The 24,755-nt window shown below is 42.1% G+C and overlaps 1 protein-coding gene and 1 pseudogene across 4 annotated transcripts; both read left to right on the top strand.

Annotated features, from left to right (window-relative positions):
* The first annotated feature begins 417 nt into the window (after nt 1–417).
* Nucleotides 418–22,978, top strand: PI4K2B (phosphatidylinositol 4-kinase type 2 beta). Of its 4 annotated transcripts, none has more exons than XM_066631926.1 (10): nt 418–561; nt 3,269–3,426; nt 14,440–14,640; nt 14,981–15,112; nt 16,681–16,834; nt 18,616–18,683; nt 19,078–19,177; nt 20,031–20,164; nt 20,463–20,522; nt 21,044–22,978. In XM_066631926.1, exons 2-10 carry the CDS (start codon nt 3,292–3,294, stop codon nt 21,215–21,217), a joined length of 1,158 nt encoding a protein of 385 aa, XP_066488023.1. In that variant the 5' UTR covers nt 418–561; nt 3,269–3,291; the 3' UTR covers nt 21,218–22,978. The 4 variants fall into 4 exon arrangements, with proteins under 4 accessions (XP_066488023.1, XP_066488021.1, XP_066488020.1 ...); XM_066631924.1 differs by lacking the exon at nt 418–561 and adding an exon at nt 800–1,264; XM_066631923.1 differs by lacking the exon at nt 418–561 and adding an exon at nt 800–1,264 and having other exon boundaries at nt 3,251–3,426.
* On the top strand, nt 12,474–12,592 carry LOC136656446 (5S ribosomal RNA; annotated as a pseudogene).
* Nucleotides 22,979–24,755: the final 1,777 nt, after the last annotated feature.

The following is a 24,755-nucleotide window of genomic DNA, read 5'->3' as shown; positions in this document are numbered from 1 at the left end:
GTGGGTTGTGTGTGCTTGTGTGCCTTTCAAGGAGATGGCACTGCTTTTCAAAGGACTCCAGTGGGGGGGCTCTGCCTGCACGTCCCTGGTCTACTCAGAACTAAGCCCCACTTTGTTCAATGGGGCTTACTCCCAGGAAAGTGTGTATAGGACTGCAGCCTAACTTGTGTGAGCCCTGTTATTCAAGTTTATTGGTGCAGGCTAGGAAGAGGCACTTAAAAGTCACAGGCACTGAGGCAGGTGGCAAAGGAACAGGCCTTTTTCCCGCCAAGTGATTTCCTCAGCACAACCTTCGCCTCAGGTAAGGGAGAGAAAAACCACTTGGCCCCGCCCCTTTCCCGCTCTGCGCAAGCGCAGTGCGCACTTGGTCGCGCGGGGAGAACCTCGAGTCGTCGGTTGGTTCCCTCAGGACAAACCGCCGCCTCAGTTAAGGGCGGGAAAAAAGAAAAAGACCAGTTGGCCCCGCCATTCTCCCGCTCTGCGCAGGCACAGTGTGCACTTGGTCGCGCGGGGGTAGCCTAGAGCTGTCGGTTGGTTCCCTCAGGACAACCTTTGCCTCAGGTGAGCGCGGGAAAGAAAACTCATTGACCCTAGTCCATCTCCCTCTCTGCGCAGGCGTAGTTAGTCGCGCGGGAAGGAGCCTAGAGTCGTCGGTTGGTTCTCTTCGCCTCAGGTAAGTGCCGGAAAGAAACTGGCCCCGCCCACCTCCTGCTACGCGCAGGCGCAGTTGTCGCACGGGGATGGAGCCTAATGTCTGTTGGCTCCCTCAACACAACCTTCACCTCAGGTAAGTGCCGGGAAGAAGACATTGGCCCCGCCCACTTTTTGCTACGCGCAGGCGCAGAGCGCACGGGGAGCCCAGAGTCGTCCGTTGGTGGCTGAGTTGTCCCAAGCGGGCGCCTATGAGGGTCGGACTGCTGGGCGCGTGAGGGGCTCTCCCTCCCCATGGCGGAGCCCGGCCCCTCAGGGCGCCTTTCCGGTCCTGAGGAGGAGGCCGACGAGGAGCTGCTCACGCTCGACACGGAGTTGTCGTCGTCGCCGCCGCCCCCCCCGGTGACGGTGTCGGTGGTGAGGGCGGCTCCAGGCGGCGCCGTCCGGGTCAGTCTCGGCGGGGGCTCCGTGGTGGCTGCGGCCGAGCCGGGCTGGGGCAGCAGCGACGACGGCGAGGAGGACGACGATGACGGCGACGACGGCGAGGAGGAGTCCGAGCCGCTCCTGGCCTCGAGTTGCGGCCGGAGGAGGCGGCAGAGCCGCAGAGCCGCAGGTGAGGGAGAGCCCCGGGATGGGCGCCCTGTTACAGCCCTATCCTGTGCGTGTCTACTCGGAAGTAAGTCCCATTCTAGTCAGTGGGGCTTCCTCCCAGGAAGTGTGCACGGGATTGCAACTTTAGAGCCCGATCCTATGCATGTCTGTTCAGAGGTAAGTCCCATTCTAGTCAGTGGGGCTTCCTCTCTGGTAAGTGGAGAGGATTGCAGCCTTTGTGGTTTCTGCTGTGATGCAAGTTTTGCACAAGGGGCGGCTCAAGTTCTTGCTGCTGTAGTGCTGGGACCATGAACTGTGGCTGCAATCCTGTCCACACTTATCTGGGAATAAACCCCATTGACTAGAATGGGCCTTCCCTCTGAGTATGCATGCCTATCAGTGGGCTCTGGGTAGCTTCAGGCTGCTGCTGGGGGGAGGTGGGGATTGCACTTTGAAATGCCCTCTTGTTGTAAACCAAACAACAACTTCCCCAAAAGTAGAAGACTGGGGCACCAGGATCAGGGGTTATCTGCTAAAGTTGGATTCCAGTAAAAGTGATCATGTTTTGAAAGGCTCACTTGTTGTAAACAAAAGCAAGTTCCTCACAAGCAGAAAACTAGAACAGCAGGACCAGGGGACATCCACTAAAATTGGATTCCACTAAAGGAAATTGCATTTTGAAATGCCCCCTTTTTGTAAGCAAAAACAACAACTTCCCTGTAAGTAGAAACCTAGAACAGGACCAGGGGGCATGAACTAAAATTGAGTGTCAGGAGAGTTAGAACACACAAAAGAAAATATTTCTTTACCCAGCAAGTAATTTAACTGCTTCACTACACTAGGTTTGCCTTGCTGGTTTAAAGCAGACCATGGTTTAGCATTCTGTTTCCAGCAGTGATTAGCTAGATGCTTCTAAGTGTTCTCAAGCAGAGCATGAAGGCAACAACAGCCCTCAGCTGTTTGTCCCCAGCACCTAGTAATCTAAGGAATATTGCACCTGTACATGGAAGTTCTATGTAGTTGTCATGGCTAATCATTGTTGATCTATTCTCTATTTTATATATTTAAATTATTTATATCTGCCTTTCCCTTCAAATAAATGGAGTGCTCAAGGCAGTACTCAAGTGTGTCTTCTAATCCCTTTTCTCAAAGCCATCTCAACCTGTGGGCATTGCAAGGCAAACCCACTTGCTTGGGTTTGCCTGCCTGGCTCTTCTTTTTAAAAGGCTCTGTGTGATGTATGTTTGATTATTGCAGGAGTGGGCAGACTTTCAACTTCAAGGATACTGGATCTTTAACAATTGTATAGAAGAGGGAATTTCAGCAGGTGCAATATTCTCTATGCAGCACAACTGTGAAAGGTCCAGGATCCCTAAAGTTGAAAAATTATTGCATTCTCTCCCACTTCCTAGGGTCTGCCTTTTTGGGTTACACAAAGGTATGTTTAGGTCAGCCTGTGTTTCCAGAAATACATATCAAAATCAAGATGAAATGGAGGCTGCAGTCTTTAACATGCTGTTAAAGGGGTTAACCTTCCATTGAACTTGTGGATTTCTGAGAAAACATTCATGGGATCAACCTGTGCAAGGACCAATTCATATAGTATAGTATGCAGAAGAGGAGGAAAGGGTGATGATTTGTGACAAAAGAGAGGTACTTGTTGAGTGTCATTGATAATAGATAATGGAAAATTTTAGTCAGTGTGAGTGCAAGTTACATTATATGTTAGAGCATTTTGGTTGTGGTATGTTACTGTAGTAGATAATGAAGAAAAAAATATTAAAGATGGTCTTTCCTTTGAGCACTTAATGGCATCTTTTCTTTATACTGTGTGTTCTGAACTATATAATTTCCTTTATCTTAAAAAGGGATCTATGTTGAACTTGTAGTAATTTCATTTGAACATTCATTTAAGCTTAATTGAATAATCACTTGCATTTCCGGCAGCTAGGTAATCAGTTTGTTTAATTGGCTGGCAGCCCTATTTTAAAGGACTTATTTACTACAGTCTTACTACTAAACGCAGGAAACATTGGGAGTACGGCTGCAATGAACTTATTTCTGGATGATCCTGAATTTGCTGAAATCATACAGAAAGCTGAACAAGCCATACAATGTGGAGTCTTTCCAGAAAGAATCTCCCAGGGATCGAGTGGAAGCTACTTTGTCAAAGATCCTAAGAGGGTGAGTGTATTGTACCCAGATAATATATAGTTATTTGTTTAAAATTAGTAGAATATACTTTGTCCCATGGTCAAAGTTAAGTACATGTTGCTATGTCAAGGCCTGTTTGGTTAATTTTACAGTACACTTTCTGTAATTGTACTGGTAATTACAAGAGGTAATAATTTTGAGAGAAAATTCAGGTTTTTTCCTTCCATCATGATCCTGTTACATTAAGCCATTTCTGCTCAATGTTTCATAAACACAACAGGAACCAAATGTGTACACCTGTGAGCCAGGCAAAAATGGGTTAATGGTAAGGCTCAGTGCAATGGCTCAAAAAACCCATGTATACAATAGAAACTTACTATTACTAACAGGGGAAGAAAATATTGACTTGTTTAATCACTGTAGGGTGGGGAACGTTTCTCAAGTGGCCATGTTTGTAATGTATAAAATGTGTGGTAGTTAACCTGGAAAAATCCTCTGTCCATTTACTTTGAAACCTTGCTAAAGATTTGCTGGCTTGGTTGCCTTGCCTTTTATGGTTCCATAGGTAGATATGTAACAGACCTTTTTGCTTGTACGTTCTTATTAGAAAACATAATAATAATATAATTAGCACTTGATCTTACTGGAATCCTTACAATTTACAAGGTGAATGAATATTCTCATAATTACAGCATAGGGGATGGTTTGCTTAAGACCACCTATTCTATCCAACTTTCCATCAGTGATGCAGCCCCCAAGGTAAGGCAATGTTGAGGAGGCTTCTGTTATTGCTCTCCCACCACAGGATGCAACCCCTGCTCTGTTGGCACGGCTGCATTGGTGATGTAAACTTGGATAGGATTGGGCCCCTAGTGAGTTCATTGAAGATGTGAGAACCAGGGATGTGTAGGTTTTAATAGGTTTTGCTAATCTATTCAATATCAAGCAAATTAAGTCTTGAAAAGCTGTTGTAACAATATTTTTATATTGGCATATTATCAACTGTAATGGATTTCCAAAGCAGTTCACAATGATAAGTTCAAATTGATAAGGGAAATTGATTTTTCTCACAGTGGTGGATTTGGAATGCTAGGTGGTATTGATAGCATCAGGGGCTCCTGGTTCTGTTCCCCTGTATAGTGGTGTTGTCAAAAGGAAGATGGAAGCTGGAGGACCTGGATTGAGGACTATCTCTTGCCCCCTTCTCCATGGTTGTCTGTCTTTCCCCCAACAAGTCAGTGTGAAGAGGAGAAGGGGTTTGCTCCAGAACCCTTCTCTTTCTCCCGTCCCTCTCCAGGAGCTCAGCCACCAGCCAGGGTGTGTTCTCCTTGGCATCTTCACCCTTACTGGTTAACTAACAATCCACTTATGATGGCACCGAGGGAATAATGATAATATTAACCTTTTCCCAGGCCTGTTGCAAGTGGTGGCAAAGAGGCCTAGAGGGGAACACAGATGTTTTCCATAGTCCTCTCTACAGTCTACCTAGTCCCCTGCTGCCACTACTGGTGCTGCTGTCAGCTGCTACTCTTGATTTATCTTTTGTATGAAATCGCATTATGTTCTGCATGTCAAAGGGATTATCTGTTTTAAGGACAAAATATAAAACAGCCAGCCATATTCAAATGCTTATAAGGACTTAAAGTCTGGGCTTTTGAGTAGGATTAAGGCAGTTTAAATTCAGGCGATCCAGTTTAACTGGCTTGTGCATTGCAGCATTACAGCCTGATCCTTACAGCTGATATTGATATAGGTACATGCTTTGAATGGTGTGTAGAACTGGCACTGCAAATTTCTAGAGTTGTTGCACCAATGTTCAAGAGCAAACCAAAGGAACAATCAAGGTTGTCAGATAATGGAGTACTGTTGTTACCACTGTAAAGCTGTCTCAGGTGAATTAGATAGAGATGGAACATTGTGGTATTTCCACGCCTGCTCCGTGACACATGGAAGTGCACCAGCATATGTACCAGAACATTCATGTTGTAGGGACCTTTGGCTCTTGATTAGTGGCATACCCAAGTGGCCTGTGCTGTATCCAACGTAGGTAATGAGATGGCTGGAGAGCAATTCGGGGTAAGAAAATATTTTTCCTCTTATCTCATGTCATTTCTCAGATGGCAAAATTGCTGGCACAAATCCAAGCAGTTCATATAAGGCTGCAGGGTCTGAAAGTGGGGGTTAGAATTTGGCCTGAACTACCTGCCGCAGATGGTTATAAAGAGGAGGAAGTCCTTTATAGGAACATACTTGGATAGGGAAAGAGAGAGATCCTAGCTATCAAGCTGGAAAAGCTGTTTCTGGGAAGAATGGGGAAGAAAGAATAGCCTGAGATCTTCACTGCAAAAGAGGAGAAATATTGCACCCCACATGGCTAGTTTACTAGCTATATATACTAGCCTTTATTGTATTGGTGCTTGTACAGTGTTGTTACATCTTCATGTACTTCCAACAGCCAACACACTAAAGTTTGGAGCGCAAAGAGGGAAACTGTTTGGCATTCTCTGGTCAGGCTATTTACAGGATTTTTTTAACTTAATAGAATGGGGGTGGGAACCTCTGAGCCAATAGAGGTTCATTTCTGGCTTCCTTTGTACCCAGTTATGTTGGGGTTTGGTCAGCTGTTTTGAGTCAGTTTACTGAATAGAGTTTTGGGAACTGTCTGATATTTCCAACTTGTCAAAAATGATTTGATTGGATAGATCAGGGGTGTCAAACATAAGGTCCAGGGGCCAGATGCAACTCACAGAAGCTTTTTATCTGACCCTTGGGCTCCCAGCTGTTAAGTAATACTGAGGTGTCAGTGCTAAAAGGATGGCAACATGATAATTGGGCTCTCCCATATTTTGAAATATGACCAAAACTTGTGTATTTTCTGTCATTTGCAGCTCGTGAGTTCCTACATAAGAACAGTGCTTATTTCTGGTTTTGATCTGTTTAATGACATTACTTCCTGCCTAATTACATCACTTCTGGCCTTCAGCAGGCATCACGAGTACTATTTGGCCCACGATATGAAATGAGTTTGACACCCCTGGGATATATCATCATAACATTTGCAAAACCTGGATACTCATGCCGATTGTTTTCTTGGTCTAAATGGCATTTTTTTCCTCTAGTGACAGGATGCCCCAAGAACTACATCAAGTTCTACAGATCAGATAGGTTTCCTGAGCAATTATAGTCACCTGGGAAATTTCTATGACTTTTCACATGGCTATGGGGTGGGGCAGAAGGGGGGGGAGAAATCCTTTTAAGTGTGGTTTGGATTTTGTTTGTTTTTAGCAATGAATTTGGGCAAAAGATATCTGGGTTTCCTGTCACAGGTAGGAGTACTAGGTAGCAGTAGATGTACTACTAGTGTACCTTTGTGAAGGATTTACCTTGCAGGTATTTTAACTGTGGTTGAATCAAGTATACTGACACACACAGAGCAATTCCATGCATGTTAACTATGATGCAAGTACTATTTCATTCAGTGGAGCTTATTTTCAGGTTAAGTGTACCTAGGATTGCATCCTCAAGCACCTGATACAGTTGCCTAGCACAACAAGATATACCAGTCTTAATTTCATTGCATGAAATATCACTGTAGTGAGGCAGTTCTTATCACAGTGTGTCCTCTCATAGTTATGTGTTCTTAGGAATTGTGTGTGTGTGTGTGTGCACGCGCGCACCTGCGCAATTTGCCTATCTTCTATCCACACCACATAGATGGCAGTTAAATTTTTTATTTGAAGGGTTTGGAGAGAGGTATACATTTCAGAACATATTACAGTAATGTTTTCATTGTGCTTGGAACAAGAAGCATAAATGACCAAAAGTTGTATGTCATCTTTTGAACTTCCACAATACTGGTTGCAGGAGTATAAGCAGTCATAATAGGAATATGTTTCTAATGCAATAGCTAATATTAAAGTAAATATGCGATATAGATTTTGGGAAGTAGTCCATTTAGAAGTAATGTGCTGTGCCTTCAGCATTTTATGGTGCCTTATGTTATGGATAAGGTCAGGAGAGTAACAGCCTAAAGTCAGATGATTTAGGCAGAAAAATTAAATGAGTTCTTTGCATCTGTCTTCACAGCAGAAGACCTCAGGCATATACCACTGCCCGAACGGCCCCTCCTGACTGAGGAATTAAGTCAGATAGAGGTTAAAAGAGAAGATGTTTCAGACCTCATTGATAAATTAAAGATCAATAAGTCACCGGGCCCTGATGGCATCCACCCAAGAGTTATTAAGGAATTGAGGAATGAAGTTGCTGATCTCTTGACTAAGATATGCAACTTGTCCCTCAAAGCGGCCACGGTGCCAGAAGATTGGAGGATAGCAAATGTCATGCCTATCTTTAAAAAGGGAAAGAGGTGGGACCCGGGAAACTATAGGCCGGTCAGCCTAACATCTATACCGGGTAAGATGGTGGAATGCCTCATCAAAGAAAGAATCTCAAAACACATAGACGAACAGGCCTTGCTGAGGGAGAATCAGCATGGCTTCTGTAAGGGTAAGTCTTGCCTCACGAACCTTATAGAATTCTTTGAAAAGGTCAACAGGCATGTGGATGTGGGAGAACCTGTAGACATTATCTATCTGGACTTTCAGAAGGCGTTCGACACGATCCCTCACCAAAGGCTATTAAAAAAACTCCACAGTCAGGGAATTAAGAGGACAGGTCCTCTCATGGATTGAGAACTGATTGAAGGCCAGGAAACAGAGTGGGTGTCAGTGGGCAATTTTCACAATGGAGAGAAGTGAAAAGCGGTGTGCCCCAAGGGCCTGTCCTGGGACCGGTGCTTTTCAACCTCTTCGTAAATGCCCTGGAGACAGGGTTGAGCAGTGAGGTGGCTAAGTTTGCAGGTAACACCAAACTTTTCCGAGAGGTGAAGACCAGAAGTGATTGTGAGGAGCTCCAGAAGGATCTCTCCAGACTGGCAGAATGGGCAGCAAAATGGCAGATGCGCTTCAATGTCAGTAAGTGTAAAGTCATGCACACTGGGGCAAAAAATCAAAACTTCACATATAGGCTGATGGGTTCTGAGCTGTCTGTGACAGATCAGAAGAGAGATCTTGAGGTGGTGGTGGACAGGTCGATGAAAGTGTCGACTCAATGTGCAGCGGCAGTAAAGAAGGTCAATTCTATGCTTGGAATCATTAGAAAAGGTATTGAGAACAAAACGGCTAATATTATAATGCCGTTGTACAAATCTATGGTAAGGCCACACCTGGAGTGTTGTGTCCAGTTCTGGTCGCTGCATCTCAAAAAAGACATAGTGGAAATGGAAAAGGTGCAAAAGAGAGCGACTAAGATGATTACGGGGCTGGGGCACCTTCCATATGAGGAAAGGCTACGGCGTTTGGGCCTCTTCAGCCTAGAAAAGAGACGCCTGAGGGGGGACATGATTGAGACATACAAAATTATGCAGGGGATGGACAGAGTGGATAGAGAGATGCTCTTTACGCTCTCACATAACACCAGAACCAGGGGATATCAGCTAAAATTGAATGTTGGGAGAGTTAGAACAGACAAAAGAAAATATTTCTTTACTCAGCGTGTGGTTGGTCTGTGGAACTCCTTGCCTCAGGATGTGGTGACGGCATCTGTCCTGGATGCCTTTAAAAGGGGATTGGACAAGTTTCTGGAGGAAAAATTCATTACGGGTCACAAGCCATGATGTGCATGTACAACCTCCTATTTTAGAAATCGGCTATGTCAGAATGCAAGGGAGGGCACCAGATGGGCAAGAATGCCCAGATGCAAGGGAGGGCACCAGAATGAGTTCTCTTGTTATCTCATGTGCTCCTTGGGGCATTTGGTGGGGTGTATCTTTCCTGTGAGATACAGGAAGCTGGACTAGATGGGCCTATGGCCTGATCCAGTGGGGCTGTTCTTATGTTCTAATTTCTAGTCCCATGCAGATGCAAGTAGTTGCTAAGGAAGATTGATAAAATTCAGATTCTGCAAGTTGATTCTCCTGAAAGACTGTTGATTTGCCCAGGATAATAGTGAAATGTACAGTACTCTTATATATTATTAGCATAACAACTGCACTGTTAGACTATCTTCTCAGATTTAAGTCCCATTTACTTCATGGGGACTTACCCCTAAGTAGGTATGTATAGGATTGCAACTGAAGTTACAGATTGGAACAGTGGTGTAAAGTATTTATTGATTGATTAGACCAAACTTTTAGGGCAAAATGTATACACCCATTTAGATTGCCAATATTGTACACTTACTGTAAACCTAGACTTAATATTTCTTAAGATTTAAATAACAATGGCGATTTAAGTAGCTGGTATCAGAATCGTATTTTCTTGTGCAAGTGGAGGAAATTTATTTTGACTTGTTACATAATTTATATAGTATGTGGAAAACTGTGTTAGACTGTGCTGTTTGTGCTTGCCACTAGTCAGTTGACTTTATTTACAGTCATGCTGTAAAAATAATTGTTAGGCAAATATAGCCAAGTTTATGTTGCCTAGATGTCAGGAACATCTGATGCCACATGGCTTCCTTGTGGAAGAACTGTGGATTAGGAGTAGTGATATGAGTGTCCATAAAACTTTGAATTAATATTTTCTGATGCCCTAAATTGGTTGGAATCCAATTTGGCATACTTAGTACAGGTTTGTTAAATAACACTTTTTAAAGAACACCATCTAACTTCACATGCTGTATAACTGTCTCAGTTTTATCTGTTAAATAAGACTATTTGAATTCTGATATTTAGGGAAATATGGGGCTGTGGAGCAGGACAACAGGAAGAGGCTGAACAGGATTATATTAAGAACTCCAGTTTGATAAGGCAGTGCCATTATTGAATTGGATCCAAGACCTCTCTTGCTCAGTCTTTGAAAGGTTACTATGACCCCGCCCCCCCCACGAGGCTTTGTGACCCAGTTGGGGTTATGATCCACAGTTTGAAGAACACTTGGGGCCCAATCCTCTCCAGCTTTCCAGCACTGATGCAGCTGTTCCAATGGCATGTATGCTGCATCCTGCTTGGGGGGGGGGGGGGACAGTCACAGAGTCCTCCTCGAGGTAACAGAATGTTTGTTCCTTACCTTGGGGCTGCATTGCGGCTGCATCAGCACTGGAAATCTGGATAGGATTGGGCCTTTATAGTATCTAAAGAAGTCTCTGCATCAGCTGTTTTAAGATGCATTACAGAACAAATTGAGAATGGCAGGCATAGTCTGTATCTGATGTTAGGGCATCAGAAAATGTTCTGGACAACCCACAGCACTACTGCAAAGAGAACACAGGATTGGTAGGTAAAAAAAATAGCACATTGGCTGTCTCTCATGGGCATATACATGAATGTAAAGCTGTAGTTTTAGTTATAGAATCAGGCTGTAAGAGACAGTAACTATTGCTGTATGTTTAGAGGTGGAAGCTCATTTTTCTGAAGCAGCATTTAGTTTGATAAAACTGCCTTCTTAAGAATACATGATGTGTGTCCCCTGTGGAGTGCTGTGTAATACACTGCTGATACAACAAGTAGTACTGATTTGGTGTTAAGAGTCTTTTCAATGTGTGTTGCACAGGTAATGTTTCTTGCTTATAGTGGTACCTGGCAAGCAAAATGAGAATTCTCTGCTATATTTTGCTTATCTGCAGAAGCAAGTCAATTGTAAAGTCCTAGGAGAGCCATGCTGTTCTGTAGAACCAAGAAGGCAAAAGCTTTATTGCACCCTAGAGATTTGTGACACTTGGCACATCCTTCTTGAACACGATCCCTGCAACTCCCACATTTCTTTGTCTTTCTTTCAGTTGGAAGCAACTGCTAGTACAGTGGGCTTACACTACATTATATTGTTCCCACATGAAAGCAAACATTACATAAATATTTCACATGACCCCTTTCTTCCTCTAGGAAGCTCAGAGCAGTTCTCATATGGTTCCCAGGAGGTCTGTTTTCCAGACAACTTATAGCGACAGATACACTGTGCTTCTGTAGTAGAATAGCATGCATCCAGACCACTCGTATTTGAATATCTTCTCTAACAGCATTAGTTAGACCAGAGGTGTCAAACATAAGGCCCAGGAGCTGGATGCGGCCTGCGGAAGCTTTTTATACGGCCCTCATGCTCTCAGCTGCTGAGCAGTGCTAGGTGTTACAGCCGCCCACATGAAAATTGGGTTCACCCATATCTTGAAATATGATCAAGATTTGTATATTTTCTCTTTTGTTATTTGCAGCTAATGAGCAAAGGATCTGATGCAGACTTACAGCCCAGTCCTGAGCTGTCCGGTGCATGGGGCTGCCACAGCATCCTGAGCGCACTGGGCAGCCAGTGGCGGCTCTTCGGGAGAAGGGGACATTCGTTCCCTTCCCCCTAAGGGAAGCAGCCCCATTATAGGGCTACTCTGTGTCAGCTGTTTAGCCAGTGCAGAGTTAAGATGCCTTGTGTCAGGCCATGCCTGACATAATATATTATGTTATTATATTATTTTGGGCCTATGGCCTGATCCAGTGGGGCTGTTCTTATGTTCATGAAGTCCAACATGGGGTACCGAATCCGGTTCCACCGGTCCCATCCTCCTCCTGCCCCACTTCCTCCCCCTGCCATGCCTTTCCCCACCCTCTGCTTGCCCTGGAACGCCTCTTTCCTGCCTCCCCCACCCTGACTTACCTCTCCATTGCCTGGCGCTCCTAGTGAGCGCCAGGCAGTGGACCGCCAGGTTCCAACAGGCACTGCCCTTGTGCGGGCTTTTGCTGTGTCAGCCTGGGCACTGGGCTAGCGCTGATGCCCATAAACATACCGTACAGCATGTTTACGACACTGTGCCAGTGGTAAGGCAGCGTGCACTGCTCTGGATTGGGCCCGTAGTTCTGTCATTTACCTCTCTGTTGGATCATTTCTTATTAACAGTATTTATATTAACAATATTTATTGCTTCTTAGTGCTTCTGAGTGGATCAACTGGATAGAGTTGCATGTTCCTCAGCTGATTTACATGAAAGTTTGGATTTTATATTTTTAGTATAATTTCTTATCAGAAATACCTCTGTAAAAGTGCTTTAACTTTTTCTTGTTAAAGTTCTTCTTGTTGAAGAATGTACTGTATTTCTGTGTTTGCTGTGTTACCCTGCACATGCCCAATCTCATCTGATCTCGGAAGCTAAGCAGGGTCAGGCCTGGTTAGTACTTGGATGGGAGACCGCCTGGGAATACCGGGTGCTGTAGGATTATACCATAGTCTTTCAAGACTGAAGGTTGCCAACCATTGTCCTTGCAACACTTGTGAAACCTACGCCTGTAGTCATTATCTGTCCTGTCACAGAATAAGTTAGTATTTGTTTGATCATTATTTTGTTCTTTCATCATGTAAAATAAGAGAATACATAGGTTTTAATTAGCTTTGGTCAGGTCAATTAGTACTAGTCTTAGGGAGTATTAAGTGCTAGTTTAAATAAAAAAAGTTAATGGTTAAACTCATAAATAGTGCTAGAGTGTTGGGAAAATATCCGAGACCGAGAGAGTGGTTTTACAATAACCTGATATTATCTCTGTATTGCAGGGTGTAGGGGCTTCAAACACATTGTATAATGTCTTTATTATGGGTGGTGATGGTTTGATGGAGGCTTAAAACAACTCTTCAATAAAGGCTTTTAGAAATGTTGCCTATGTGATATTTATTTGTGAAATATAATGTACCAGATACTGGCATGTGCTGCAATACTATACAGTAAGCAAATTATCAAGATGGCAGATGCTTAGTAGAACAATACAATGGTAGTTCAAATAAACTACTTTTGCTAAGTGTCTATGTATCTCTGTTCATCTCAAATAATCAGAGTCATGTTGCAAACATGTCCTGCTCAAAACCTACCTCAGGCTGAAACAAAGATAAACCTAGTTAAATGCCTGCTTCCCATGTTCTTCTCAAAACCAGATTTCAATTTAGTGCATTGTGTTCTCGCGACGCTGAGATTGATGGAGATGATGATACAGGATACAGGAAATCAGGGCATATATGTTACTCAAGCCTTTGTTTTTCTGGATACACCATGTTGTATTTCTGTCGCAATGTATTTTCTATGTTGTGTTCTTAAGCCAGTGGCTACTGTAGTTGTTGTGAGGGCATTGCAACAACTCCAGAATTAAAGGCACAGAGCCTGCTTCTTTTGCAATGTAATGTTGATTGTGTCATAATACTCACTGCCTTTGTTAATACTGCAGTTTGTCATGAACTTTGTATTTGCGTAAACCTTTTTCACATTGTGCCAAGGCACAGCATTAATGCTTTGTTCCCTAATTTGCTGCCTTTTATGTTAAATGTATTTTACTCCTCTACCGTACTTGGTGAGCTACAACAAGGGAAGTGGTAGCATTTGTGGGAACTGCTAAGAGAGTCAACAAAATCCAGCAAAATGATCTGGTTGCTGTTCTGCCTAACCAGTGTGGCACTTAGTCACATCAAACAGTTACATGAAACAGTGTGACTATGTTTGCAGTAGGGTTAGCCCTTCTAGCAGGCATTGTGTGGCAGTTGCTCTGCCTTGGCTATAGCTAGTGGTCTTCAACCTTTTTCATGCCACGACCCAATAAATGAGACTCTCAGTCACTGCAGATCCTGCCCCCTCGCAGGAACCGATCTGCCCACCCCCCTGCCCTGTTTCCACCTATCTCTTGTGTCTTCACAACAATACTGTGAGGTAGCAGTATGAGCAGGGCCGGCCTTAGGAGTTGTGGGACAAAACCACAAGAAGAGGCTGTGTAGGGTTATATAAAGAACTCAGTTTTGATAAGGCATTGCCACTACTGGATTGGATCCAAGCCTTCTCTTGCACAGGCTTTGAAAAACTTGCTATGACCCCCCATTGGGGTCATGGCCTACAGGTTAAACAACACTGCTATAGCTCTAAGCAACACACTGTAAGTATTTTTTCCAGAGGTGTTCAGGAATAGAATTATCCCACATATGACAAAACGGTAGATGAACATATGTTTTTATGACTTGTTTATGAATGAAGATATGCAAGTAAATATTAATAATTTTTCAGTTCTTTCTTGTTCATGTTTTTTTCTTTTAGAAATCTGTTGGAGTGTTTAAACCCAAGTCTGAAGAGCCATATGGTCATTTAAATCCAAAATGGACCAAATATTTTCACAAAATCTGTTGCCCTTGCTGTTTTGGCAGAGGCTGTCTTGTTCCTAATCAGGGATACCTCTCTGAAGCTGGTGCCTATCTTGTCGACAGTAAACTGGGATTAGGAGTGGTACCTAAGACAAAGGTAAGACATTAGCAAGAAAATGTTACAGCCTGCCTTAGACAATCTTAAAAATACTGATCATATCATACTTTTAAACTAGTGAGACAAACTGGAGAATAGCTGTATCCGTTTAATTGTCCACTATGTTTTGCATGTTTGGGAATCTCCTTTGCCTGGTTTCACAGAAATTATTTGATAACTTCCATAGATGAATTTTTTGATGCTGTAGAGGACAATGGCATTTGTGCCATTATCACTGTTAAAGGAGAGATGTAACTTCCATTATAAACATGTAGCTATAAGTATTTGTGCAATCTCCAAAGTAACATTTGACTCCTATTTTATCTTGTACATTTTTCAGGTTGTCTGGATTGTAAGTGAGACCTTTCACTACAGCGCAATAGATCGTGCTAAATCAAGAGGCAAAAAATATGCTTTAGAGAAAGTGCCAAAAGTTGGCAAAAAATTTCATCGAATAGGACTACCTCCTAAGGTCAGCCCTTTGAAAAGATTTCAGAATGTTTTAATGGTGTTTGGGGATCATTGTCAGGTACACAAAGCAGCAACTTTTTAGGAGTCCTGGAGTTAGAACAGTTTCATTTTCTTTAACCAAAAAAAGGACCGAATAGCAATTAGTTCCTGTTGGTTAGGATCCAGAAAAACCACACAAATGGGTTCCATGTTTCCAAGGAGACTTTGGGTATAAGCTTTTCAAACAATAACCTGTCATGCCACATGGTAAATTATTTCTGAAACTGAGGGGACTTTCAAAAGTAGATTGTGATGTGATAGTAGGGTGGGATCTACTATTAAAAGAAAAGTAGTAGTAAAAAATAATCCAGCTAAGCATACCCAAAGCCATGCTGCTCATTCTTATGTTTTCTGTCTTCTTCAGTCTTATTCTCTTCAAGTTTATTTTTTATGTAGAAATATATGTAATAATTAGCATTTTGTATAAAGCTTTCTGCCTGTGTAAAGTACTTCACATGTCGAACATTTACAACAATGCTGTAAGACAGAGTTGGTTGAACCCTGGCCCAGGGGCCAGATCCAGGGTTCAGTAGAATCCTTCCACATGGTGAGCGGACTTTTTCATTCTGCCTCGGCACCACAGGAAGCCCCCTTTGTTCGGGGGACAGGGTTGCTCTGTGCAGTCACGTCTGCTTGGACATCCTATAGCACAGCCTTCTGGGATGCCGGGCAGATGACTTGACTGCCCAGTGTCCCTGATCCCTAAAAGAGGGGGACTTGGCACAGTGCTGATTTGGAACAGGAAAAAGCAGTCCAAATGGGGACCACTTTTCAGTTGCACAGCAGTGGTGAGTTTGGACTCTGTTGCTGTAAGATAAAGAACTATCCTTATATTGCATCTGGGGAGTGGAGGCTAAGTGGCTTGCCTAAGACTGCCAGATTTTCCTGGCAGTAAGCTCCATTAAACACAATGGACCTTAATTTTGAAGAGATATGGATAGGATTCCCTGGGGCATTTGGTGGGCTGCTGTGAGATACAGGAAGCTGGATGGGCCTATGGCCTGATCCAGCGGGACTGTTCTTATGTTCTTAGGATTACACTGTAAAGCACCTACTAAGTTTATGGCAAGAATTTGGTCTGGATCGCTGATTGGCAGCATAGTTTCTAAGCTTTTATGGTACACTAGTTCTTTACACCAGAAATATCTAGTTTTTCCTCTTTTTAAAAGCTGTTTAATTCAAATAGACCTCTGTCTTTAGATGCTCCATGACTTCTTTGTAATCCTTGTTCAGAAAGCCCTAACAAACAGTAGTGGAAGGATACAGAATGCTGTCTATATGCCACGTTTCAGGTTTCAATTTCCTCTTCCCTGCCTTTGAAGAATTTAAGGCTCTTTTCATGTCCATATGGTAGCTAACAACTCTCAGATGTAAACATTAATCCAGTCCTAGCCTAAACTGATTTCACATTTACATTGATGCTACATGTGTTAAAAGCATAGGATTTTTTTTGTTTTTATAAGAAGTTGATTATTTTTGAAATTAAATTCTTTAAACTTTTCTAAATGCAAGGTTTATTTTTAATTGCAGGTTGGCTCTTTTCAGCAGTTTGTTGAAGGTTACAAGGAAGCTGACTATTGGCTCAGGAAATTTGAAACAGACCCTTTGCCTGAGAATACCAGGAAACAGTTTCAGGCACAGTTTGAAAGATTGGTTGTGCTTGATTATGTCATCAGAAACACTGGTAACTAACAGTTTCTGTTGCATACTAGGGCATTATACAAGAATATTGTTACCATAGTATACTTGACAAAAAATGGAGAGATTAAAAACTAGATAGCCATTCAAAGTATTATTTTGGGTTAGGGAATATGTATGCATTTTACACTGCTAGAGAAAAAATGGCAACTACTGTAAACATCTGTTCTTGAGAGGAGTGAGGTAGTCTGAAGGGAGAACTCGCAGATTAGTACTTTTGAAAAGGACCTCTAAGAGCTCCAGGAGGTTAGCATTTGGATAGTACTGGGCTAGATTAATATTTATATCAGTTGCTAAAACTATGTGAGGCAGCTCTATCAACTTTTCATTGATGTCTACAAACAAATGAAGGAGTGCTGACCAATTCAGTAGAGACAATGTGATTGTATTGTACTTCCTGAGCAGGGCCCATTGGTGGTTAGGCTTATAGTCCTTCAAGGATGTAAACAGTAGAACATCACAACTGGTCCACTAAATAAGATAGCGGTGTTTTTACTTGGTGTTTCAGCAATGTATTGTGATTTAGTCATGAAATCTTTAAAACTGTATATACTGGAACAGCCTGGCCTGTGAGCAGTACTGTTCTTTGGTGAGGCTGGATGTAAGCTCACAGCCTGGGATGCTAGACTGCCCACATCATCAGACTAAACCAGCTTTCTTTGTTGTGGGGAGCTTCTAAATTCATTTGCTCTCACAGCAGCTCCCTTTGCTGGATTAAAAGAGCAAGTGCTGTTTTAAAAGTCAGGTGCAGGTATTGAAGATGGGTTGTGTGGGCCAGAAGCCCATTTTTCTTCTCAAATAGCATATAGCAGGGCTTTTCAGACTGGGGTGTTGTGACGCTGGCTTGTTTCCCCTTAAGGGTTGGGGGCAGCCAGGAGGCAGGGAGGAGGCAGTGGCGTGATCCCCAGGATCGCACCGCTCAGGGGCTTGTGTACACTTACCAGAGCCTCCTGCAGCCTTCTGGGGATGCGTGGAGCCCTCCATGGCTGTCTGCAGGGCTCCCCGAAGCTTCATAAGTGAAAGTGGAGCAATTGCTCTCATCTTCCACTAATCCGGAAGTGGAGTGTGATCACTCCACTTTCACTTTTGAAGCATCGAGGAGCCCTGCAGACAGCCGCGCAGGGCTCTCTGCATCCCCGGGGGGCTGCAGGAGGCTCTGGTAAGTGTACCCAAGCCCCTGCAGCCCCCCTGAGCGGCGCGATCCTGGGGATCACATGGCTGCCTTCCCTTACCCCCGCTGCCTCCGCCCCTGCAAGAACTTACTGTGGCTTTCAGACTCCCTATGAATTTGAAAACCACAGGCATAGGGGGAAGAAATGATAAGCCAATCTCCAAATCCTATTTTGTCTGCTTGGAAAGTAAGCTCCTTCCCTTCTCAAGCTGTTTATGAGCAAAGGAAGACTTTGATCTACATCTTCCCTTACTAGAAATGAACCAACATTCATTATTCGGAAAAAGGGATCTAAATATTTCTGTAAACTTTTAGCTTCAGTCTAGAGGAAACCAGTTGGTTAATGAGAATGCAACCCAAAACATAATGCAATTCAGAACATGAAAAGTATTGTGATACATCCACGTTTTGATCAATGCTGCTTCGAAGGGAAAAAAATGGGTTGCAGTTTTGACATCTTTGTGAAATGCATTTCACATCTTTGTGAAATGTGCCCAGTTTGTATTTTAAAAGGACACATTTATGAAATGTCTCTGAATTCTTCATTTCAAAGAACTGCATATTCTGATTCTGCTTTTCCCCTAATTTCTCTGAAGACAGAGGCAATGACAATTGGCTAGTCAGATATGAAAAACAGAATGATGGGACAGACCTTTCAGATAAGGTGAGCCAAAAGTTGCTTGTGTTTTATGTTACCTTAAAGAATTGGTGTGATCATGAACAGTGTAATGGGAATCTGATACTGGCCTTACGGAATAAAGGACCTTATGCCTTTGTCATCATGTTGTTATCCACAAGGATATAACTAAGGCTTGAGTTTAATAATTGTATTACAAAGAGAATAAGCAGGTTTTCATACATAATCTATATGTATATAGCCTATAGGTGACATTTAGTTACTTGATAGTCCAGAGTACTTATATTTTGTTCAAGGTTTGCTTTGTGTGGTATTGATGCAGTGTTTCAGATAAATGCAGACATCCAAATTATAAAATAGGTGAATATAGACTTTGTAGCCTAAAATGCTGAGTTCCTTTTAAAAATGTTTTTTCCTTCAGGATATACAGTGGATTAATGACAAGGAACCTATTATTAAAATAGCAGCAATTGATAATGGTCTAGCTTTTCCCTTCAAACATCCAGATGAGTGGAGAGCATGTGAGTGTTTTATTTTAATGTTGAGCCCAAGTTCATCATGATCTAGAATGCTGGTTTTGAGCAAGCATGAGCAAATCATGCCAACAGATGTGAAGTCAGTTTAGAATGGCGTGGTCCAACAAGCAGCCTGTGAGGCCCCCAAAAGCCTCTTTGGTGCTCTTTGGTGGCCCCCAAAAGCCCTGCTGCAGCCTCCCCACTGCCTCCTCTCACTTCAGTGGTTTTTTGGTCTTCTTGCCATGCCATTCCAGCTTCTCTTTTGAGGGAGAAGCTGGAACAGCACAGCAGACAGATCGAAAAACCCCTCCATCCTCCTCCTGACTTGATCCTGCTGAGTGACTTTGGCTCAGAACCACCAGTTAGTGGGGTCATGCCAGGGTTGTACAGCCCAGCTACCAGAAGTTGGATTGGCTTGGTTTTGAAATTTTGCCATAGGAAATTGTGGGAGCACATGACCTTGAGGGTCTGCTCATGTCTGTTTCTCAAAGTCATGATTTGGTATTATGTCTGAATGCACACTTACTGTTTTTCAGTATTTAAGTTGCTGAAAAATAGAACCTGCAAAGCTGATTCCTAGCAGATGTTTTACAGCAAAGGGCCCAGTCCTATCCAACTTTCCTGCACTGATACACCTGCAATGCCCCAAGGTAAAAAAACATTTCCTTACTTTGAAGAGGCCTCCATTACTGCCCCATCACTTCAGGATGCAGCACACATCCCATTGGAACAGCTCCTTCAGCACTGGAAAGTTGGATAGGACTGGGCCCAAAGTTGCATTTCTGGAAATGCATTTGATGATGTAAGTTCAGTATCTTAAACTGGGAAACTTCATCTCTCTTCTTCACATCCCCATTAGATCCATTCCACTGGGCTTGGCTTCCACAAGCAAAGGTTCCCTTCTCTCAAGAGACGATAGATTTGATTCTGCCTCGTATCTCAGACATGAATTTTGTTCAGGATCTTTGTGAAGATCTTTACGAATTATTTAAGGTAACCTAAAATAAGCATTGGACAGAACTTGTTAAAGTAACTTCTGATGCATGAAGGAAAATAGCTACAATAGCTTTGTGTGGTAGCTAATTAACAGTCTGACGTATTCAGTATTATGAGATCTTGCAGATTCTTTTCTTTGGCTAATGGTCCAACCTAATGGAGTTGGACCTTCACAAAATATATAAATGATATACTAGTTTATGGCATTATAACTGTTCTTGTAAATATGTAGCCATATGTAGGTAAATTTGACTTATGAAACTTTCTAAAAATAACTTTTGTTTTTTGAATAAAGACTGACAAAGGTTTTGACAAGGACATGTTTGAAAATCAAATGTCTGTGATGAGGGGACAGGTAAGAATACTTTCTATTAAATTATTTTAAAACATCTGTTTTCGGCATTACAAAGTTGCAGAGCTCACTAGTGTTCATCATTTTGGTTCAGACCAAAAGTCGAATTTACATTGCGTTTAGTTTAGACTTGGCGCATTCTGAAAAATGAGGGGCCAAAAAACCAATACCTTTGCATTCCAAAAAACCAATACCTTTGCATTCCTACAATACCTTTGTAATCTTGGAGACTAATGGGTCAAGTACTACTCATTCTCACATAAACGCACTCACTCCCATGGTTGATTGGTGATTATGCTGAGTGTCTCCTTATTAATTTATCAAGGGTCACCATACACTGTGCCTCAAATGGCTATATGCAGAGTTCCTTCATTGCCCATGTGCACCAAATGTGGGATCATCAGGAAAGGGATCTGTGTATGGAAGTTTGCTTTCATATTGCTCATTCTCAGTGCAAGCAGAAATGTTAGGGACCCCCTTTAAGCAAGTGGACTTTGTAACACCATAGATTCTTGTATTTACAGATACTTAACCTTACTCAGGCATTAAAGGATAGAAAAAGTCCTCTACAGCTTGTTCAGATGCCTCGTGTGATTGTGGAGAGAAGTCATGGTGGAACTCAAGGACGAATTGTTCATCTGAGCAATGCATTTACACAGACTTTTCATAGCCGGAAGCCTTTTTTCTCCTCCTGGTAGAGCCAAGTGAATGTCTTCTACTCTGAAAATTCACAATTCTGCTTTATGCAGAATGCCAGACTGCCAAAACCTCAGAACTTTAAAGATTTGTATTTTGAATGTAATAAGTTTACAGTTTGTTTAAAATTGTGAATTTCTACATCAGGGAAATGAGGAGCTTTGTCTTATAATGTATTTTTGTAGGCAGAATTAATGTTTTCTTTATTTAATACTGAAAGGAAAAAATAAAGTTTACAAATGCCAAAGACTACATTGTCTAAAATGTAGGTAAGAACTGTTATGTTGCATACCAATGTAAGAAATCATAGCCTAGTTTTGTTTGTTAGAAATGAAGCACAGCCTTTTAATTCCTCCACTATAAGAAAGCTGCTTGAAATTTTCCTCTTATCCACTATCAAATTGCATGCAAAAATTCTTAAAGTTTTTGTGTACTGAAACATCACAAAACATACTGATCAAGAAATTAACAGTTGGATCTGGGACCAAGTGTAATTCCGTATTTGGAAAACAAGGGGCACAAAGGTAGAACGAGTTATTGCCATAAACCTCCAAAGGCACCTTAATTTTTTGCAGTCCTCATGCCTTTTTTTCTTTACTGAATGCACAGAGCTCTACAGATAGTTCACATATGGCTCCTACATCAGTGTGCTGCCTGTGGTGAATGGCAGGAGTGAGCATTAACTTGTGCCCACCTCGGCATACAGAGATTGATGTGTTATATGGAGTCCAAATGTACAGTATGCATGTAGCTTCTGTCCTCAATTAAAAAAAAAAAAAAAAAAAGACTGTTTGAGTAAGGTCTGAGTATACATATGTGGATCCCAGGTTGCACACTGCGGGTGGAAGTGTTCATGCATCCTCCTGCCTGTAGACAGTATACACAGAGCTGTGTGAGAATCAGTTTTGAAAGACAGTTCTGAAAGACATGTTTAATGCCTGCCTGGTTAATTAAAAGTATTCAAAAGGTACTTCTGTTGTGGATCAAGTGGTCCAGGATTAAGGTAATACCATTCTAAATGCACATAGATTGGTTGTGATAGGTATTGTATGCATTTTTGTAGGTATGTTTTTGTATGAAAGAGGTATTGAACAAGTTAATACCTTTAGATCACCATTTCTGCTATAGTCACAATATTATAGTTTTTCATTTTGGAACTGTTGTCAAAATGAGTTAAATTAATGAGCTGTCACCAAAGTTGAATGAATGCCTTCCATTATTGATATATATATGTTTTTTAATCCCTTTTCTGAATTAAGAATTGTTGGACCTGAATGTCCTAACCAACACAGCTTCCTGTAAATTGGAGAATACTTCTTAGTAATACTTCACTCAACTAAAGTGAAATAGTGGCAGAAGTGCTTCTGCAGATGCCTATATATTGATGCCTTTTAAGAGGGGGATAAAAAGCAGTTTTGCACTTGAATGCGAGTATGAGGACCTCAATTCATGTCTGTAGCAAAGATGGTTTTATGGAAGTTGTGCATGTGATATTTTCAGCATTGCTGTATCTTAGGCTGCTGAGCAATACTTCTGAACTCCCCCAATTGATCATGTTTTAATTTTATGATTGGGGGTAGGATAGATTAAGCTATGTAGCATGTCAGAACAATTCACTTGATGTAATATGTCTAAGCCTTAAAGTATAAAACCTACTGTGCTGTAGGTTTAGAAAACACTGTCACCTTTATAAATTTACTGTGATTTTGCTTTTTCAACTCTCCTAAATTTTTAAATAATGTGTAAGAGTATCAGGATTTATGCTCTGGAAACAATAAAGATAAATAATTGTCTGAAATGTATTTCTCTTTGCCACAAATGTGTTATTGATTACAACCTTCCTTTATTTTTGTTTGTATCTCACATCTTCCACAGAGCTCAGGAATTGTGTGTATGGTGTATTTTTAAAATTTAGCACAGCATTTCTCAACCAGTGGTACTTGTGCCACCACTGTTACTTGAGGTGGTATCCAATGATACACAAAGGATTCCCACACCCTGCCACCTGGCAGCAAGACCAGCAATGCAACATAACAAGCAGTGGTGGTAGGCTAAACTCAGAGGACACTTTTTGCACGCTCGAAAAAGCCCTCCCATCCGCTCTTTGCCTGTTACTGGTGTTTGTGTCTGACCTCCCAATCTGGAAGTAACTGATGACATCATTGCCAGTTACTTCCGGTGATACTTCCAATAAATGGATCTTGCGAAGTGGCATGGCGGGGGACAAATGTTGAGAAATGCCAATTCCTGGCAATCGTGAGATTGAGATTGAGTTAAGTAAGTTAGGTTGGGAGATAAATTACCCAAAATTACACAGTGGGCTTGATGGCTGAATAGTGACTTGCGATGTGAGACTTTCTCTCTCTGGTGTGTTCACTATATTATGCTAGCTACATACATTGTGTGGTGCATCAAAGACCACGCCACTTGACTGCCAGTTTAAGATGGCAACTTTGAGAGGCTTGCTGAGGGAGCTCTTGACTGGCAAAATTCCAGGCATGATTTTTACACCTCTGCAGCTTACTACTGGTCAGGGAGAGAGAATGTTTTGTGCCACTCCTTCTTCATTTGACTCATACATGCAAAGGACAAGTCGCAGTAATGGTGAGATCTACTCTCCTTCAAGGAAAGACTCCATGCTCTGTTCTCTCATTCCCTGTTTCAGCTGCAAATGAAGAAGATAGTTTTTATCAATCTGCTAAAAATTGGTGATTGTACACAAGCATCTATTGTACAAAGCAGTGTCAGAATTGGAATGGCTGAAGAATGGTTCTTTAAGGGTCTCAGGAACTTATGGAATACCATATTTGTTGCCACTTCTGAGCAGCACTGGATGGGACCTGATATGCCAAAGAGACACCTGGTATGTTTGTTTACAGTCTGTTGATTTGTGTATTGGTTGCTACTCACCTCTCGTCTTCCTTGGAGCTATTTGCTACTTCAGATAACTTTGAGCAGGTTTATAAACTACTACGTATAACTCAGATTCTTCATTCAGGTTCCTTTGTTAAATTATCATTAATGATAATGAGAATATAGCTGGTTCTGTGCTGATTTCCTGAAATGTCACTGGGTAGCCTAAATGAGAGGTGACCAGTTTTGGTCAAGCTGAAAAAAAATAGAAATTGTTTTCCTACAAGAAACACGTTGCAGAATCAGAATATGTAAGCAAGTCATCAAAGAAGAGACAGTGGCCATTCTAGTACGTATATTGATTCAAATTTCAGTGTTATCCAATCAATTTCAGACCCAAATGGCTGCTTTGTCATTCCGGTTGCCAACCTTGCAGGTCTTCAGCCGATAAGAACGTGGCATTCTTTCTAACTTCGGAGTCAGCCTAGCACTCAAAAGAGGGAATGTATAGCCTCAACCAACATTCCCTACAATGTTTCCATGACTGCTTCCACTATCTTTATATTTTACAATATGAGTGCTTTACTAAGGGTGATTTTAATGAAACAAACCCATTACTAGACACATATACCCTCATACCATCTCAGGTGTATTGATGGCAGTTCAAGTGTATAGTGCATGTAGTAG

This window comes from Tiliqua scincoides, chromosome 6 (genome assembly GCF_035046505.1).
Source record: "Tiliqua scincoides isolate rTilSci1 chromosome 6, rTilSci1.hap2, whole genome shotgun sequence".
Lineage (NCBI taxonomy): Eukaryota > Metazoa > Chordata > Lepidosauria > Squamata > Scincidae > Tiliqua > Tiliqua scincoides.
Note: the sequence above shows the minus strand (reverse complement) of the source record. Positions and strands in the feature narration are given on the sequence as shown.

Excerpts from the sequence above, each read along its gene's own strand:
- PI4K2B (XM_066631923.1), top strand. The coding sequence starts at position 946 with ATGGCGGAGCCCGGCCCCTCAGGGCGCCTTTCCGGTCCTGAGGAGGAG. Across the intron at positions 3,427-14,439 it reads TTGTCAAAGATCCTAAGAGG|AAATCTGTTGGAGTGTTTAA; the intron begins GTGAGTGTATTG and ends TTTTTCTTTTAG. Across the intron at positions 20,165-20,462 it reads ATCTTTACGAATTATTTAAG|ACTGACAAAGGTTTTGACAA; the intron begins GTAACCTAAAAT and ends TTTTGAATAAAG.